This window comes from Oncorhynchus tshawytscha, linkage group LG10 (assembly GCF_018296145.1).
Source record: "Oncorhynchus tshawytscha isolate Ot180627B linkage group LG10, Otsh_v2.0, whole genome shotgun sequence".
NCBI classification, from domain to species: domain Eukaryota; kingdom Metazoa; phylum Chordata; class Actinopteri; order Salmoniformes; family Salmonidae; genus Oncorhynchus; species Oncorhynchus tshawytscha.
The window spans coordinates 70,804,416-70,822,333 of record NC_056438.1 but is presented as its reverse complement, the minus strand read 5'-3'; the positions used below and the strand labels follow the sequence as shown (position 1 = coordinate 70,822,333).

Sequence of the window (17,918 nt, the reverse complement as noted above, 5' to 3'; positions counted from 1 at the left end):
CAACATGTCCTCACCAGGGACTTGAACATACAACCTCTTGGTTCATGACATTCTGATCTTCCTGCTACTCCAGCATGTCTGTCATTTGTCAGTATATCTAGTCTCTCGTCATTGATTAGATTAACTTATTTCAGCAATTTGAGATTTTTCTGTATATTTGTTTAATGTTAGTGGGTGGAGAATATGAATTACTCTGTTTTAATGTAACTCCTTAATCACTATGATAAATAACATTGTTTGTCTTGAATATTCTTTTAACAGAGCTGAGAGTTACTTTGATGTGCAAAGTGTAGCAACACAGGTGAAAACAGTCATTGACACAGATATGGTGAATGTGACAGGAAGATTGGAATGCCATGTCATCACTAAAGAAAAACCTAAAGACCCAGGTGGACATGCTGAAGATAGAGAATGAAGGAGCAATTTTCTAAATAAAGTAATTATTTCCCTTTATGAGGTAATGAATTATTCATAATGAATAATTTAACCAGATGCAGATGTTAAAATGTTGCTAATTAGAATGGCTAGCTTGTGTTGATTATGTAAAAAAAAAATCTGCATAGTAATGATATGCTGATAATTACGAGTGCTTTATGAGTGCCCAGTGGAACATCAAATCAAATCAAATCAAATTTATTTATATAGCCCTTCGTACATCAGCTGATATCTCAAAGTGCTGTACAGAAACCCAGCCTAAAACCCCAAACAGCAAGCAATGCAGGTGTAGAAGCACGGTGGCTAGGAAAAACTCCCTAGAAAGGCCAAAACCTAGGAAGAAACCTAGAGAGGAACCAGGCTATGTGGGGTGGCCAGTCCTCTTCTGGCTGTGCCGGGTGGAGATTATAACAGAACATGGCCAAGATGTTCAAATGTTCATAAATGACCAGTATGGTTGAATAATAATAAGGCAGAACAGTTGAAACTGGAGCAGCAGCACGGTCAGGTGGACTGGGGACAGCAAGGAGTCATCATGTCAGGTAGTCCTGGGGCATGGTCCTAGGGCTCAGGTCCTCCGAGAGAGAGAAAGAAAGAGAGAATTAGAGAGAGCATATGTGGGGTGGCCAGTCCTCTTCTGGCTGTGCCGGGTGGAGATTATAACAGAACATGGCCAAGATGTTCAAATGTTCATAAATGACCAGCATGGTCCAATAATAATAAGGCAGAACAGTTGAAACTGGAGCAGCAGCACAGTCAGGTGGAAGTTGAAACTGGAGCAGCAGCATGGCCAGGTGGACTGGGGACAGCAAGGAGTCATCATGTCAGGTAGTCCTGGGGCATGGTCCTAGGGCTCAGGTCAGTTGAAACTGGAACAGCAGCATGGCCAGGTGGACTGGGGACAGCAAGGAGTCATCATGTCAGGTAGTCCTGGAGCTCAGGTCCTAGGGCTCAGGTCCTCCGAGAGAGAGAAAGAAAGAGAGAAGGAGAGAATTAGAGAACGCACACTTAGATTCACACAGGACACCGAATAGGACAGGAGAAGTACTCCAGATATAACAAACTGACCCCAGCCCCCCGACACATAAACTACTGCAGCATAAATACTGGAGGCTGAGACAGGAGGGGTCAGGAGACACTGTGGCCCCAACATGCCCAGTGGAATATCCCCTATATGTACTGCCCAGGCTTTCAGCATTTAAAAAACGAAAAAAGAGAGCTAACATCAATGTTTAATTTGTGTCTCACAGTCAGGAAGGTGGAATTCTCAGCTTCACTGCTTGCATCAGGAGAAGGAAACACATGACGATGCTGAAACTTCACAAACATCAGCAATGCCTGTAATTCAAACACAGGTCAAGAAAACTTGTCAAAATGCAATGCAATGCAAACTATTAGATCTTCAAGCCATTGATCACTTTATGCAAACAATCTGTTTTTGATCTGCAGATGAGAAACTCAGTCTCTTACACAGGTATATCAAAACATAATGCAAAGTGTTACCCAACTTTCAACATGTTATAAAACTATTCATAAATGTTCCCCTCATATCTCTGTTGCTGGAGGTGGGAGATGTGATCTTCATACGATATTTGACGACGTAAACCACCACAGCACCATCACTGGCCACCTGCTGTTCACCAGGTGAAAATGAAAAGATTGTTTAAAGATTCCACTTCATTTTGAACTGTGCTTATGATAAAGAGATGACAAAGGAGCACATTGTAAAGACAAGATGGCAGAGAGGTTTAGGTATATATCCCCGGCTAAATCTTCATTGATGAAGCCATGTCTGCATATAGCTCTACGGTATCTCTGGTCATGTGTGTCAGAGGCAGTCTGGAGCAACAGCTCTGCTCTGTATGGTCAGTCATTAGGAAGTCATTCAGGATAAGGTGGTACAGTCTGTTTTTCAAAAGTTATGTGGATTTTGCCTATCAGTTAGGATTAAATACATATAAATAGAATTAGTAGAATGGGGACTCCTGTTCTATTCATTCTATTTCTATTAAATTAATACAATCAGATAGGTGAAATCCAGAAAGATATATTTTGAAAAACTGGACCCAGAGATGTGTTGGGACAGCAGATGAATCACTTATTCTAACATAATGTCTTTATTACCTCAACTTTGATAAACATATTATAATGTCTCTTTGTTTCTCATGTGTATCACTGACTGAACTCTGCATGTGGTTCTGTGTCCTAATCTTCATAGCTAAGTATTAATACACTGTGCGTTCCAAGAGTCAAATGATATGCCACTATTTCCTTTTTCTCTCTGCTTCCTTAATAAAACAATGGATCAGGACAATTTGTAAATTTCACAGACAAATAACCTGTCAGCCAATCAATTATGTAATTTGTATAATTTTAACATTCATTAACAGTCATTTGTTGTTGAAGAGAAAAACCAAGAAAATGTCAATCCTTGTAAAAAAAGGAAGAATAATGTTTGCTTCTGCCCCTGTCTCAACTGAATCTATGCATCAAGTACTTCATAGACATGGAAACAACTGCTTTATTTAATTCAATCAATTTAATTGGAAACGTTTAATTTTCAATCAATTTAAATGTTCTTTGTGTAGGCTATCATATCAAATCAAATCAAATCAAATTTTATTTGTCACATACACATGGTTAGCAGATGTTAATGCGAGTGTAGCGAAATGCTTGTGCTTCTATCATACTATAGTGTGAGGATTATTACCTGATGTGTTGTTTTGGCACAACTGACATCAAATCATTAAACCAGTTGAGGATTATCTCTCACTTTCTCATGTAACCCTACTTCCGCCAGATGACGCTATTATTCCTTACATCGTTTGTCAAATGAAGTAAGAAATAATAGCGCCATCCGGCGGCACTGGTGATTTTTTTTTCTCACGTTTTGCACTGTACAGTTCACTCAGAGATAGCCCTCTCTAGTTCAAGGTAGAGTGGATAATACCGGATATTTATAAGGCCCGAGGGGCAGTGGTATATTGCCAAAAAGCACGGCTAAGGGCTGTTCTTATCAACGATGCAAAGCGGAGTGCCTGGATACAGCCTTTGGGTTCAAACCACTCAGTTTTTATTACTAGGGTCCGTGTTACATTTCCCTCCACTTTGGTTGTGGTCAGGTGGGGAGATGATAATCTGATCCTGGATCTGGGTTTAGAAGCATCCTGTCTGGAGCCTATGGTTCTTTTTTATTTTTCGTTATTTTTGTTATATATTTTTAAAATGTTTTTATTTGTAATTAAACAACTAATATACTAAATAATATGCAAACATCTTTTACAAAACATCCTCTGGTTCACGTACCCGACCGTGTTCCGTTTATGTATACGTCACGCCCACACTGTCAGATTCAAGATGGCTGCTGGGGACTACAGTGGTAGGCCTCCCTCCTTACATTTCTCCTGCCCAGGGCCTTTGGGAAATGGCCAGCCCAGCAACAGTGGTTATTCAATGCCTACGTCCAACGGTGGGCCCACTGGTGCGACCGGAGGGGTTCAGGGGCCTGCAAGGCGCCCCAACCCGCAGTCGGGGCCTGGCGGAGGCGAAAGCGCCGGTGTTGCAGCTGGAACTCAACCGACTGTGCAGAACTCGATTCAGCAAGCGTCAGCTCAAAGCGCTGCGGCAAGGGGGGCCTCCGGAGCAACGGCTGCGAGTGTACCAGGAACCCATTCCTCACGGTCGTCAGCACCACCGGCCGCTGATGTTTTAGTTTACCGGGAGCCCGTGTACAACTGGCAGGCGACGAAAAGCACTGTAAAGGAACGGTTTGCTTTCCTGTTCAATAACGAGGTTCTGAGTGACGTTCATTTTCTGGTGGGGAAAGGTATGGGAGTGCAACGAATACCCGCACACAGGTAAGCACGAACGTGCATTTCCTTATTACTATAGTTTGTCTACAAAGGATGGTTAGTAGAAGAAAGTAAATGAATAGTCTAATTGACATGTTTATTAATCCAAGAGAGTTTAATGCATCAGGTTAGTGGTGAAAAGCATTGTTTTGATTTGATGATGGTTTTGGTTAGATTCGTTCTCGCTGTGGGCAGCGCAGTCTTCGATGCCATGTTCAACGGGGGTATGGCGACCACCTCAACGGAAATCGATTTGCCAGATGTCGAACCTGCAGCCTTTCTGGCATTACTGAAGTAAGAAGTACTTCCTGGTTTAGAGACATTTACAATCATAATACCGCAAATGGTCCCATCCAAGGTATTGGACAGTTTATGGACAGAACCCAGGTTATCGGTTCTGACAGTGTGGTCTGAGGGTGTGATGCAATTGCTAAGCCTCTGGAGGCATGCAGATGCCAACTCAAACTCTACCACATTGCTGTGCGCCTCAAAGTTGTATAACCCCATATTGACATGATTGGTTGATGGTAGGTAGGGGCAGTACATCCTGTATTAACACACTCGCTTCCTTGACAACTTCCTTCACAATAGCTCTGCTCTGCTAAGCGCAAGAAGTATGAAAGCCCTGACCTCTGTGGAGGCTGAATCACAGTAAATGTTGCATGGCTACTTCAGATGGTGGATTGACCATGCAGGGCCTTTAATGCTTCCAACACACCGACAGCGGCGTTGCGCAAAATAGTCGCAGCATCATCTGGAAATGTATGCAACAAAAGTTCAACATTCACCTTCTGCTACCATTTCTGTCAAACCGTCTACGTATACAGTTTGACACATATGTTCGATGAATGTACACCAAACGCACTGCAACTGCCTCTGCTACGCAATGCAAACGTGGCATTTTCATTGGAAATTAATGTAATTGTGGTGTACCAAAATGCAATGATGCTGTTGGTGTGTTCAAAGCGTATGTCCTCTAAAGGCCACATGTCCGCATGATGACATTTTTGTTCGAGCACACATTTTTTTCTCAAGGCCAGCTGAAGTTCGGGAGCCGAAGTATACTCCCCTTCGTCTGTGATTGGTTAACTGTCAGAATTCTTGAATAAAGTCTTTGTTGTTGTTCAACAAGAGACGAGTCGTTATAATGAACTTTTTTCCCCCCATTGAGAAATACTGCACCAAACATTCTAACTAGATGTAAAATTGTGAGTCTAAGATCTCCTCGGCAAAAACGTCTAATTAATTACAGATTTATTGTGTTAGTATACACTTCCTCAAAACAACCTGAATTAATCTATCTATGGTGTCTCAAAATGGACAAACGGTACTATTGCTGCCTTTCTCTCATTTCTTAAACGAAGGTCTTTTTAAGGGAGTATGCACACTCTTTCTCCTAGCCGACTTCCGCCAGCCGAACAGAAGCAAGACACGCACACACAGGCTAGCACACGCACTCTACACACACACGTACATTGTAATATTGTTGTATGGTGGTATTATACATTCTGTATTGTAGATATGTAGTGGTGTTATATGATTTAATGTTTTGTTTTATGTGTGATGTGTCGTAATGTGTATGTACCCCAGGATCCCTAGTAAATACAACATTAAAGGTCCCTGCTATCAGTAATCTAATCTTGTCCCCTCCAGGTTCCTGTACTCTGACGAGGTCCAAATAGGGCCTGAGACGGTGATGACCACTCTGTACACGGCTAAGAAATATGCAGTGCCAGCCTTGGAGGCCCACTGTGTGGAATTCCTCAAGAAGAACCTGCGGGCAGACAATGCCTTCATGCTGCTCACTCAGGTCAGCTACTATTGTACTGTCTGTCTGGGATGCATTCTCTAAACAAGTCAACCAGTGACTGATTGGGTGGCCTGACCCAGTATCAAAATAACTCTGGTACAGTTTGTCTGAACATCTCAAATCAATAGGTCAGTCCCAAAACAGGAGTTGCAAAGGTTCTTGGTCAGTTCATGTTAAGTAAACGACTGTTTACTGTGAGTCTGATCGATGTGTGTGTTTCAGGCTCGACTTTTCGATGAGCCCCAGCTTGCCAGCTTGTGTCTAGAGAACATCGACAAGAATACCGGAGATGCGCTCGCAGCTGAGGGTTTCACTGACATAGATCTGGGTATTGTAGTTCACTTTGGGTTTTGTAGTTCACTCTACATATGGTAATGCATTCTTGAAATGCGCATGGCAATGTTTGTGTCTCATGACGACTGCTCCCTCCCTCTCCTTTTCACTCTTTCCCCTTCTATGTCTTCCGTTCCTTCCCTCTCTTCTTCCTCTCTGTCTTCTCTCTTTCCCTCTCTTGTCTGCTCCCTCCATCTTTCTACCCTCTCTCAGATACTTTAGTGGCTGTGCTGGAGCGGGACACTCTGGGGGTGAGGGAGGTGCGTTTATTTGTTGCGGCGGTACGCTGGGCAGAGGCAGAGGCCCACCGGCAGCAGCTACAGCCCACCCCAGAGAACAAACGCAGGGTCCTGGCCAAGGCCCTCGCCCTCATCCGCTTCCCACTCATGACTATCGAGGAGTTTGCCGCAGGTAGCACACACACACAGTGACAGTCAGTCATTTTTGCACACTGTATGTCTCTCTCACGATCTGTCTCCCTCACTCTGACATGTCTTCCTGTCCCTGCTGTGTCTCCACCCAGGACCGGCCCAGTCCAGTATCCTGACAGACAGTGAGGTGGTGAGTCTGTTCCTTCACTTCACGGTGAACCCAAAGCCCCGCGTAGAGTTCATCGACCGGCCTCGCTGCTGCTTACGGGGGAAGGAGTGCAGCATCACACGCTTCGGACAGGTGGAGAGCCGTTGGGGCTACAGTGGGACCAGTGACCGTATACGGTGAGAACACGCATAGATCAAATTAACCTTGTGTGTGATAGGTCATCTCAGAAATATTTCCTGAGGACATAATCTATCCCTCTTCTTCTCCTCTCCTGTTTTAATATTCCTCCTTCTCCTCTCCTGTTTTAATATTCTTCCTCTTCTCTCAGGTTTTCAGTGAACAGGAGGATCTTCGTGGTGGGCTTTGGCCTCTACGGCTCCATACACGGCCCCACAGACTACCAAGTCAACATCCAGGCACTGCCCACCTTAACTAACCAAATCAGTCAATCAATCATATTTGATTTATATAGACAGAATACATTGGAACAAAGACTCCCTTCCCGCTCTGGTATTTGTCTCTCCTAAATCATTGATGACAATATATACGTTCCTGTGGATAGATATATATTAGCAGTGTGTTGGTGTAGAATGTGTGACCATTGCGTCCCAAGTGGCACCCTAATCCCATTATAGTGCACTACTTTTGATTAGGGCCAATGGGGCGCTGGGACAAGGGAGATTGTTTCTGTAACGTTTCCCTCTCTCATCCCAGATCATTCACACAGATAGTAACACAGTGCTGGGTCAGAACGACACAGGCTTCAGCTGTGATGGCTCATCCAACACCTTCAGAGTCATGTTCAAGGAGCCGGTGGAGATCCTACCCAACGTCAACTACACAGCCTGCGCCACACTCAAGGTACAGGCTTACTGTACATGTTTTGATTGGTGTGGTCCTGTTCTGGCTGTGTAACCAGTGATTCCCTCTTTCTCAGGGTCCTGACTCTCACTATGGGACCAAGGGAATGCGTAAGGTGACTCACGAGTCGTCCTCCACTGGCACCAAGACATGCTTCACCTTCTGCTACGCTGCGGGCAACAACAATGGCACCTCAGTAGAAGACGGACAGATACCCGAAGTCATCTTCTACACCTAGTCCTCACGGGCTCACTGGACTGCTGAGGGGATTGTGGAAGCCACACACCCAGTTCTGCCAGTGGTGGAGGCATCAATAATTGGAGCATGGTCTTTATCTCTCAACTCCCACTGACCGTTGAGGGATGTCAGCTTGTTTTACTTTGAGAACTGGGCCTCTATACTGGTCAGAACTATTGACTCGGGAGGAGGAAAGCTTGACATGTATTTACAGAACCACCCCTTTATGGTCTGTCTGTCTATAGCTAAAAGCATGTGGGAGTGAGATGCATCCAGCTACTCCAATGTATATAATGAACATACTGTTACACTACCAATTAGGATCCATCTGCTTGATCAGACACACCTTTCCACTAGCCCTTTAGGGTGCATGTGATACTAACAAAACAGGAAATATCTTTAACCATCAGGTCTCCATATTCAAAATGTTGACTCTGGGCATGTAATTTGCCTGGACAGGATGTCCCTCTGGTTATTTGTCAGGTGGACAATGCTGCAGGATGTTACGCTCACTACCACCATTAGTCGGGTGCGGAATTGTGGTTTAAAAAGAGGATAAGACCTAAGTACCCCCCCCCAACAGTTAGTCTGCTCTTGAACAGGTCCGTCTAAATCAAGACTGATATTCACCATTGCAAGATGTGGGCAATTATCTTGATGGGCTTAAATGTTCTGGTCCTTGGAAAACAGCCCCATCAAAGATCCACCATAGGTATTAGGTACTTTACAGTAAAAGCAGTGCCATGCACACCTTGAGCAAGGGTGCAAATAATTATGGACCAGATTAAACAGGAATTACTGAAGCATTGCAGACCCGCAAAGAAGAAACTCATTTAAAGGCAATCACACTGAAGCTAAACTTTGAGGCAGACTGAATTGAGTGTCTAAAACTACCAAGTTGTGGGAACTTTACAGAAATAGTTACTGGCACATTAATGAACATGTGTCAAGGTAAGGATTGTATAAAAAAATTACCTTCAGTTGAACCAAAAATTGTACCATTTATATACTAACAATCCTCTGGCTGGCCTCAACCCATAATCACTATACCAGTTTCTTAATTTCAAAACCCAATAAAGACATCCACACCATGAACAATTTCTATTCATCTTTATTATGATTGACATTTTCCATCCTTAGATTCATGTCACCAGGTTTCCATTTAGGCAAGCGCTACTGCCCACAGTGCACTGTACAGTCCCATCCCTCACTCGTACAATGGAGGAATAGAAGGGGGGGGAAAGGTCAAAGAACCACTAACTTCCAAACCAAGCCCTAGTCCCTTCCCCTGGGCACTGTGTACATCTGAAAGGGTCGGATAGGTATACCATAAGCAATATGCCAATAGAGTCACGTTACCCTCCGATAGGCTAGGTGAAATCTTCCACATATTGCGTATGCCTACCCAATCATTATCGATCTACACAAGTGGGGTGGGGGTTGTAGTGGCTAGGGGAAACCAGGACAACATTTACAATTTGTCCAGGTAGTTGTCCAAGGCCGGGATGCCCTCTTTCAGCCCCTTGCGTTTCCTGGTCTCAGCCACCACAATGGCAGTCTTGGTGGTGGGGTCCTGGGGATCTCCCTGGAGGATCTGCCAGTGGTCAAACACACACTGGGGGAAGGCCTGGCCGCCAGTGTTGGAGCGCAGGTCAGCGGTGAACCCTGGGGGCGGGGAACAGGACAGTTAACGTTTGAGGTCCATCTGCCATTCTTATCTGACATTACCTATCAGATAAAAATAACTTCTGCACAGGGTTGGGTCAGCACAATTTAATTTCAGTCCATTTGAAATGTACATGGAAACACCAATTCTCTCAACGCGTCCCAGGTAAGCACCAGATTGAGTTAACACTCACCAAATGACTCGTTGACAGGCAGGTAGGCCTTGACGATGAACATGGGTGTGCCCATCACCTGGGACTCCTCGAACACATGGCCTCGCTTCCTGTTCAGCACGCCGTAGATCCCACCCACTACCTGCTCTGGGCACTGCAGAGGCCGGAAACGCATTATTCAACACAAATAGACCCCTTTAGCCTAGCATACAATTCAATGTAAGAAAGCAGTCAGGTTAGTTGCAAAGTAGTTACACACCTGGATCTCCACTAGGTAGACCGGCTCCATGAGTCGTGGCTGGGCGGTGAGCTGGCAGGCATACAGCACTCTGCGGGCCGTGGGAATGATCTGTCCACCACCGCGGTGAATTGCGTCTGTGTGCAGGGTCACGTCGTGGATGTCGAAGCGGACTGCACGCATGTTTTCCTCGCACAACACACCCTGTAGGAGGGTGGAAGGAACTGCATGTCACAACTCAGGACAAAAATTACTCCGTCAACTTGGTACCTGCAGCATGGCCTACACTGGAGATTCTAACCTAATTACACATACAAACTGAAGACATAAATGCTTTAATGAGCCTTTGCAAGGAAAATGATTCATGATGCAGCAGTTGGTCATCAAGCTCAACGCAAACCCACCTCCTTGACAGCCCACTGGAAGCCAGCCACAACGCTGTCCTTGATCTCGTTCAGGTACTGGACTCCCTTGGTCACGTCCATCAGCAGGTTGGGTCCAGTACCGTCGGGGCCGAAGCACCAGATCTTACGGGCCTCTGACACGTCCCACTCGTACTTGTCAGCCAGGAAACGGGCGCGGATTTTCAGCTCCTGTCGGGGGCTGACGTCCCCCTTCTCGATGTCCTCAGCCAGGCCGTCGGGGAAGGGTTTAGCCCGCATGTATAGACGGTTGTGCTTGTTAGGGGACTTGGACAGACACATCACTTCAGACTCCTCAGACACAGTCTCCCTGTAGGACACCACTGGATCAGATTTCTGTAAGGGTGAGGAGTTGTGACTCAGGTTAGTCCACAGATATCTCCATGACTGTCATCTTGAGAAAGCAACAGAGCAAAGACACATAGATTCTGTCAGTAAAACACAAAAGCACCTCCATAGTGCACCATTGCTTTCTCCAAGTACATTACAGTCTCCTCCTTGAGTACAATCTTGTTCCTATGCCCCCCCTCCCTCACCTTCAGGGGAATGCCAGCATGGTCCTCCTCCAGATCCTTGAGACAGATCTCCAGATGAAGCTCTCCGGCCCCGGCGATGATGTGCTCTCCAGACTCCTCGATGATACACTGCACCATGGGGTCAGACTTGGCCAGACGCTTCAGTCCCTCCACCAGCTTGGGCAGGTCAGCAGGGTTCTTGGCCTCCACAGCCACCCTCACCACAGGGCTGACACTGAACTTCATCACACGCATGTTGTGGGCCTGTTGGACAAGCATATATGACGTAAGAAATATTCAGCCATTGTCTGTTCAAAATGGCAACCATTCCCTAGATTGTGCACTACTTTTGACCAGAGCGCTCCAGTCATGTCAAAGCCATCTTGAGTTTTGCTATAGTAAAACATGAACTGTACAACACACCTGTTCAAATGTGGTGATGGTCCCAGTCTTAATCAGATACTGGTCAACTCCAACCAGACCAACAATGTTCCCACATGGTACATCCTCAATGGGCTCCACGTAACGCCCCATCATCAGAATGGTCCTATAGTGGTAGAAAGAGAAATGGGAGAGGGATGAAGAGGGGAGGGGGTAGAGAATATACAATGTTTAAAAAAAAAAAATTTTTAAAGTTTGAAGTCACATGCATCTGCTGCGCTAAAATGGTACCCCCCAAACACACCTCTGGATGGGCTTGATGTAGAGATCTTCTTTCTTCCCCGGGGTGAAGTTTGGTCCCATGATGCGCACCTTCAAGCCGGTGGACACACAGCCAGAGAACACACGGCCAAAGGCATAGAAGCGACCCTTATCTGTGGTGGGCACCATCTTAGATATGTACATCATCAGGGGAGCCTTGGGGTCGCAGTTCTTGATACCTGAGAAGATGTTAATCAGGATTATGATACCAGACTTTATATCAACTAGGAAATGTGATGTCTAATCCTTTGCTAGGGGACATGGACAGTTACTTTATTTTGGATGTTGTGTGAGACAAAGCGGCAAGTGTGTGTCTTGGTGTGTAAACTGTGGGCTGGCTGAAGTTAAGCGCCCTCACCCATGGCGGCCTCGTCGTCTCCTGGTCCCTCGTAGAGCAGCTCACAGCGGTACTTCTGGGCGGTGACAGGGGAGGGCAGGTGGATGGTGATCATCTGGAGCAGGGCTTCTCCAGCCGGGAGCCAGCGACGCATCACCGCCTTCAACAGGGGCTTGCCCTCCTTCTCCTTGTCCTCAGAGTCCAGCTTGATGTCCAACTTCTCTATCAGCTTGGCTGTCTCATCCTTCTTGAAGTTCATGATGGCATCAAATACCTGGAGGGAGGAAGGGAGAAGTTGCTTACCATAAAAATATGTATATTTTATTAGTCAATGAATTACATATAATCAATTAATGTTAAGCAATTTAACTAGGAAAATAAAAGATAATTGATCAACAGTTGGGGGGGGGGGTCACCTTGAAGATAGGGTCCAGGACCAGCTGAGAGAAGGTACGGGGCAGCTTCTTACCGTCAGGGCCCAGGTTAGACTTACTGAACTTCCCAGTGGCTGGGTCAAAAAACCTACCAGGTGAACATCACACATGTTTAACATTCACATCGACAGTTGTCATCTAGTAGACGCTCTTATAGAGAGCGGTGCACATTTCAAAAGTGCATTCAACCCAAGTTGCAACCAGGGTAGAGGTCCATTCCAATTGAAATTAATCTAGTAATTTGAATTTAAAACATGGAATAACTTGAAATAAAAAACAAATCCTTCTCAGGTTTGAGAAAATAACCGCCCTTTCAATAATTAAACCTGTCATTTTAGTTTACTTTCTGACTAATTCAAATGGACCTAGACCCCATTTGCAAACAAAACCTTTTGGCAAAACTGTCTTCAAAATTAGCTGCCATCTGCAAAACCAGTGCTATTAAGAGTCAAGGAAAAAAGACAAGTGCAACAGTTAACTTCATGTCACTACGACAGCCAGGAACTCGCAAGCATTTACATATAGTAGGTTACAATCAGCCGTGACACGTAAACAGCCAAAAACAGGAATTATTTGCAACACGTCAGATTGTTTGCCAGCATAAGAGAAGAGTGCGCACCTGCAATTTAGGCTCCCAAATGGGTTTACTTTGTCTTCAACCCTTTGGTCTTCCCCAGGTCTCCATACAGAGAAAAACACTGTACATATGGGGCTGCCCGTGTCACGCCACATACCTGCAATCACTTTTCAATATTTCCACGCCCTCACCTGTGCACGTGTGATTGAGAAAGCGAGAGAGAACAGGCACACTTAATTTAATTTGTCCGAAGTGCCGGGGTAGGTAGAGTTGTCCCTTAGGACCAATGAAATGGTTCCAAGGTACAAGCACCGCCTAACCAGCACAACGGGCGTTTTTAAAAATCAAGTGCGCCCAGAGGGAGAGAGAGAGAAAGTGCATTCCAGATACATTTAGTGCAGCTCTGTGGAAATAGAGTTACTAATTCATTGTTGTGGTTCATGAGATGCTACACTTCTCCAGACAGCATATTTATCTATAGATATCTGACAAACTGCACAGAGAATGTCTATCTGGAACACACCCAGAGTAAGTGTCTACCCGTAATTTCAACATAGTCTTGCGCGTATCTTTCGGTCTGTCCATCTAAACACTCATCTTGTTCCAGTACTGTCCGGATGAATATTCATCATGTCCTCACATCTTCTTACAGAATGTTTCTATGTACAGTAGTAGGTCATCATGTACAGTGGGTGTGCATGTACCTCTCTCCCCACAGCTTCTTCATCATGTCCTCCACCTTCTTACACCTCTCCGCTGATCCCAGCTGGGTGTCTTTGCCAGCAGAAAACTTGGTCACGTACATCTCAGCAAACTGCTTTAGAGTGAAGGCCCAGCCGTGGAGGCCGGACCCAAACCCCACCGTACCAATCACAGGGTCAATCTGAGGGAAGACAATAGGGCCAGGTCATTGTCTGTTATGTCAAACATGTTACCCTATGATGAGTTTAGGGGACTAGTCCCATTTACATTTGTAAGTTTAACTGGACATGGTTTCTCCATTGCGGTGTAACAAGCATGTTAGATGTCCATTTAAACCACAGAACTGTTGACACAACCCGTGCCGGTCTCACCATGATGGCACCCATTGGTCCCGCTTCATCCTCTCCGTAGGTGGCGATGATGACGTTGACATTCTCCACGATGCGCTGGAAGGTCTGGAACAGGTCCTCAGGCTCCAGCTGCAGCTCCAGCAGGGCCCGGTCCATCTTGTTCATCATCAGCACTGGCTTGATGCGCTCAGCAATGGCCTGCCTCAACACAGTCTCTGTCTGCACACACACACCTGACCATGGGAGAACGAGAAGCTGTTAGGTGAACAAGTTAATCCCGAGGCAGACTTAGCGAAAAATCTGCTGACATATCCCTGAGCAAGGTACTCAACCATAGTTGCTCCTGTAAGTCCTTCTGAATAAGAGCATACGCTAAATGACTAAAATGAACATGACAATCAAGAGTAGGAGAGGCGACTGGGACAAAGAAACAGCAAGAGACCGAAGTACAGAAACAAGACCGCGAGTACCTGAGACGCAGTCGACCACCACCAGTGCGCCGTCGGTGACCCTAAGGGCGGCTGTGACCTCAGAGGAGAAGTCCACATGACCCGGTGAGTCAATCAGGTTGATGAGGAAGCCAAGCCCATCCTTGGACTGCTTGATGAAAGCCATGTCGTTTTCCCCCAGCTCGTAGTACATCGAGATGGCCCTGAGAGGAGCAAGGGAGGGTAGAGAACAGGTGAATTATATATTTTAATGTGGTTGTTTGTCTGAAACCAAGCATCCCAGTCAGCTGTGAGATGCAGACAGGGATAGTAAAAACTCACTTTTTGGTTACATGAGTCCATGTGTAATGTCATCATTAATGCCTTCACTATTATTCTACAATGTAGTAAAACAAAGAAAAAAACCTTTTGACTGGTACTGTAGTTTATCTGAATAGTACATGTACAGCAATAGGATAGGCCTGGAATGGAATACCATATATACCTATGAAGTGGGTAAACCAGTCCGTTAACATTATGAAAGTGATCAGTGTTTCATGACTATGTACACAGGGCAGCAGACTAATGAACATGTGAGAGCATATGACAACCGGTCATACAGCGATGGGAAAGGTGCTCAGAAGCCACCCTGAGTCAATAGGTCACATGGAGGGGCAGCGCTCACTCTTCAAGTAAAATATGTACATTTACTTTGTTCTTTTACATTTATTCCGGGGAAGGCCAACAATATTAACTTCAAGAGCTTCACCCCCCAAGCAACATACATACTCGAGATTCAAACAGGCACTCCTGGGTTGTATTCACTCACAATTAAATGGAGGCAACCAGACTGAAAGAGGGACTACCAAAGCTTTTCCAATAAGAAACCTGTTTTTTTAGTTGTAAAACATTTATCACTCGAAGGAACACGACCCTGTACTACTTACGTGGACTTGATGGTAATACAGCGCTCCTGCTCGTCTTTGCGAGTGTCTGTGAAGCGTGTCTCTCCGGCTCGAGACCCCGCGATGATCCCGGCTTTAGACACCAGGGAGTCGGTCAGCGTGGACTTGCCGTGGTCCACGTGAGCGATCACAGACATGTTACGGATGTTGGATTTCTTGTCCATGATGGCACGGATCTGGTCCACTGTAAAGTTCACCTGAGACAAAGATCCACATAATCAGACAATGGTAAGAGAATTTGTTCCCAGTCTTAACTAAACTGGCATAATTAAATTTGGTGGCAAACACCAACTCACTTAATCTCCCATTAACATCAGTGCACAACTAAGTGAAAATTAAAATCGATTCACTTTATATGTACGTGATTAAATGCATTTGACATTTCTTAACAGCAGCAACCCTGGTCAAACTCCTAAGAGCAATGAAAGGCAACACAGAAAGATATGAGCTATGATGGATTTACTGTCCTATAGAAACAAACGTCGTTGATAACCCCATCTAGCTAGAGGAAAAGGGCTACAATGCATTGATGACATAGCTCTTTTATAAGGCACATCAGAAAAGGGATGCTGATTTTTGCATTAGGCCTAGTCTTCTGTTCAAATGGGGTGAGGTGATATGTTATCCATCTTGGCTGGTGACATGACAGTAGCCTGCAGTAGTCTGTCTGGAATTCAACACATAGCCAATTTAAAAAGGGAGGGACCACCAGCAGCCAATATGACACTTATTTGACCAATAAAGAATAATCTGTTCTTAAATCTAGCTCTATTGGCAGCTGGCTCGATGACTCATGTATTCGTGGCAGTCCTATTCTGTTGATAAAGGCGAAGAGATGATCCTTGACTTGAACGAGTCAGCGTTGGCGCATATGCCGCCCTAGACCCGAGTAGAGGCCTTTTTGATATAAGCGGTGACGCACGCTACTTGGGAACTGCCCATTTTGCACAACTGCATCACGCTGTACTTGCTGGCCTAAATCTGAGCAATCCGACACATAACGACCTAACTAGAAGTCACGCCACCTTGGACCCAATAACTGACGTTTTACTGCCAGCTGGCCAATGTATACAACCAAATTGCGCGTTAGCCATCTAACGTTACACTAGAATTGACATATGGGCCAGTTTGCTACCATTACCAACGGTTTTGAATATAGATTTTGCCAATGACCCTTGTCAAACAGTGACTAGCTATAACGTTTGTGGTCAAAAACAAAGTATTACCCACAACAAAAATTATAGCGGGTGATAACTAGAGCAGCGTTTCCCAAACTCGGTCGTCGACATCGAGACCCGAAGGGGTGTATGTCTTGGTTTTTGCCCTAACACTATACAGCTGATTACAATGTAAAAACGCATGATGATTGGGTGAGTCTGCGGTTCTAGTACCACCTCGCAAAACGTGCACCCCTTAGGGTCCCGATGACTGAGTTTTGGAAACCCTGGCCTAGAGTTAACTGGGCGGGCCCAGTTATAAAACAGACTTGAAACGCCTAAAGATGGTTAGTTTGAGAGTAAAAACCATCATTAGACGTCTGCGTAGATTCAAAACAGCCACCATATTCCTTAAACGAAATTATAAGGAGAAAATTGGTACCTAAACTCAATAAATCTCATATGGGGCTTAATTTAGCTATGTCCGCCGCGGTTTTCTAAACATCGTCATGCAGTTCAAACAGGGAGCATCCATCTTGGGTGCCCCGGAGGCTGCTTCACCCGGCCCGGTTCCTTTCAACTGGTCACCGGCAATGTGGAAGGAGGTCGCCAACTCTTTACCCATGGACAACACTGAACCTCCGGTCCACCGAACCATAGCAAAACAATTCAAAATCAACTCACCATTTTGCCTGATGTTCGTAGATAAACTTTTGGTAAAATTAACACTGCGAATACACCGCCTTCCTCGTCCAAGGATAGGCAGGAAAGAGAACGCTTATGACACCTTACGCTGCTTTATATCACTTCACGTTCGGCTGCAATGTGGACTCAGGGGAAGACGTAACATAGTAAATTAAAATCTGGAAAATCTTATAATTATTGTGAATATGTTATGTTTCGTATGATATGTATTAATCGATTTCGCATGATATGTTACGAATTGAGATTTGTACAATATGTTTGGAATTTCCCGAAACGTTTGATATGTTATGAACCCTATTTTGTCTTCGCTAATGCTAGGTGGCTAAAGCTAACATTGGCTATGTTTACTATGTTACGTTTGGTCTATGAGACCAGGTTGTAGTTGATAAACGCCGTGCGACGTGCTGTGACATAGGTACGACATGCAATGCAAGCACGAATCCACAAGGAGGCAGGCAGTATTAGTCCAGAAATATTTTAT

General features: G+C 45.1%; 2 protein-coding genes across 4 annotated transcripts; one reads left to right on the top strand and one right to left on the bottom strand.

The window, feature by feature from the left end:
• Positions 1 to 3,753: 3,753 nt before the first annotated feature.
• LOC112238216 (BTB/POZ domain-containing protein 2) lies at positions 3,754 to 9,312 on the top strand. 3 transcript variants are annotated; one of them, XR_006084366.1, is made up of 9 exons: positions 3,758 to 4,292; positions 4,461 to 4,580; positions 5,940 to 6,096; positions 6,319 to 6,424; positions 6,643 to 6,840; positions 6,953 to 7,145; positions 7,298 to 7,479; positions 7,684 to 7,830; positions 7,907 to 8,044. XR_006084366.1 is itself a non-coding variant. In XM_024406783.2 (9 exons), the coding sequence occupies exons 1-9, from the start codon at positions 3,793 to 3,795 to the stop codon at positions 8,066 to 8,068; spliced, it is 1,671 nt and encodes a 556-aa protein (XP_024262551.1). In that variant the 5' UTR covers positions 3,759 to 3,792; the 3' UTR covers positions 8,069 to 9,312. The 3 variants fall into 3 exon arrangements, 2 of the variants coding, with proteins under 2 accessions (XP_024262552.1, XP_024262551.1); XM_024406783.2 differs by having other exon boundaries at positions 3,759 to 4,292; positions 7,298 to 7,385; positions 7,907 to 9,312; XM_024406784.2 differs by lacking the exon at positions 4,461 to 4,580 and having other exon boundaries at positions 3,754 to 4,292; positions 7,298 to 7,385; positions 7,907 to 9,312.
• On the bottom strand, positions 9,161 to 17,565 carry LOC112238215 (elongation factor 2). Its single transcript, XM_024406781.2, has 14 exons — positions 17,417 to 17,565; positions 15,558 to 15,772; positions 14,653 to 14,834; positions 14,204 to 14,415; positions 13,835 to 14,013; positions 12,536 to 12,641; positions 12,141 to 12,393; positions 11,766 to 11,961; positions 11,504 to 11,627; positions 11,102 to 11,344; positions 10,548 to 10,901; positions 10,165 to 10,347; positions 9,927 to 10,059; positions 9,161 to 9,732 (listed from the first exon to the last, which is right to left on the bottom strand). Exons 1-14 carry the CDS (start codon positions 17,417 to 17,419, stop codon positions 9,539 to 9,541), a joined length of 2,577 nt encoding a protein of 858 aa, XP_024262549.1. The 5' UTR covers positions 17,420 to 17,565; the 3' UTR covers positions 9,161 to 9,538.
• Between the last annotated feature and the right edge of the window lie 353 nt (positions 17,566 to 17,918).

Excerpts from the sequence above, each read along its gene's own strand:
- LOC112238216 (XM_024406783.2), top strand. The coding sequence starts at position 3,793 with ATGGCTGCTGGGGACTACAGTGGTAGGCCTCCCTCCTTACATTTCTCC. Across the intron at positions 4,293-4,460 it reads CAACGAATACCCGCACACAG|ATTCGTTCTCGCTGTGGGCA; the intron begins GTAAGCACGAAC and ends GGTTTTGGTTAG. Across the intron at positions 7,146-7,297 it reads GGGACCAGTGACCGTATACG|GTTTTCAGTGAACAGGAGGA; the intron begins GTGAGAACACGC and ends CTCTTCTCTCAG.
- LOC112238215 (XM_024406781.2), bottom strand. Across the intron at positions 14,835-15,557 it reads TGTATTACCATCAAGTCCAC|GGCCATCTCGATGTACTACG; the intron begins GTAAGTAGTACA and ends TGCTCCTCTCAG. Across the intron at positions 10,902-11,101 it reads ATGCTGGCATTCCCCTGAAG|AAATCTGATCCAGTGGTGTC; the intron begins GTGAGGGAGGGG and ends TCACCCTTACAG.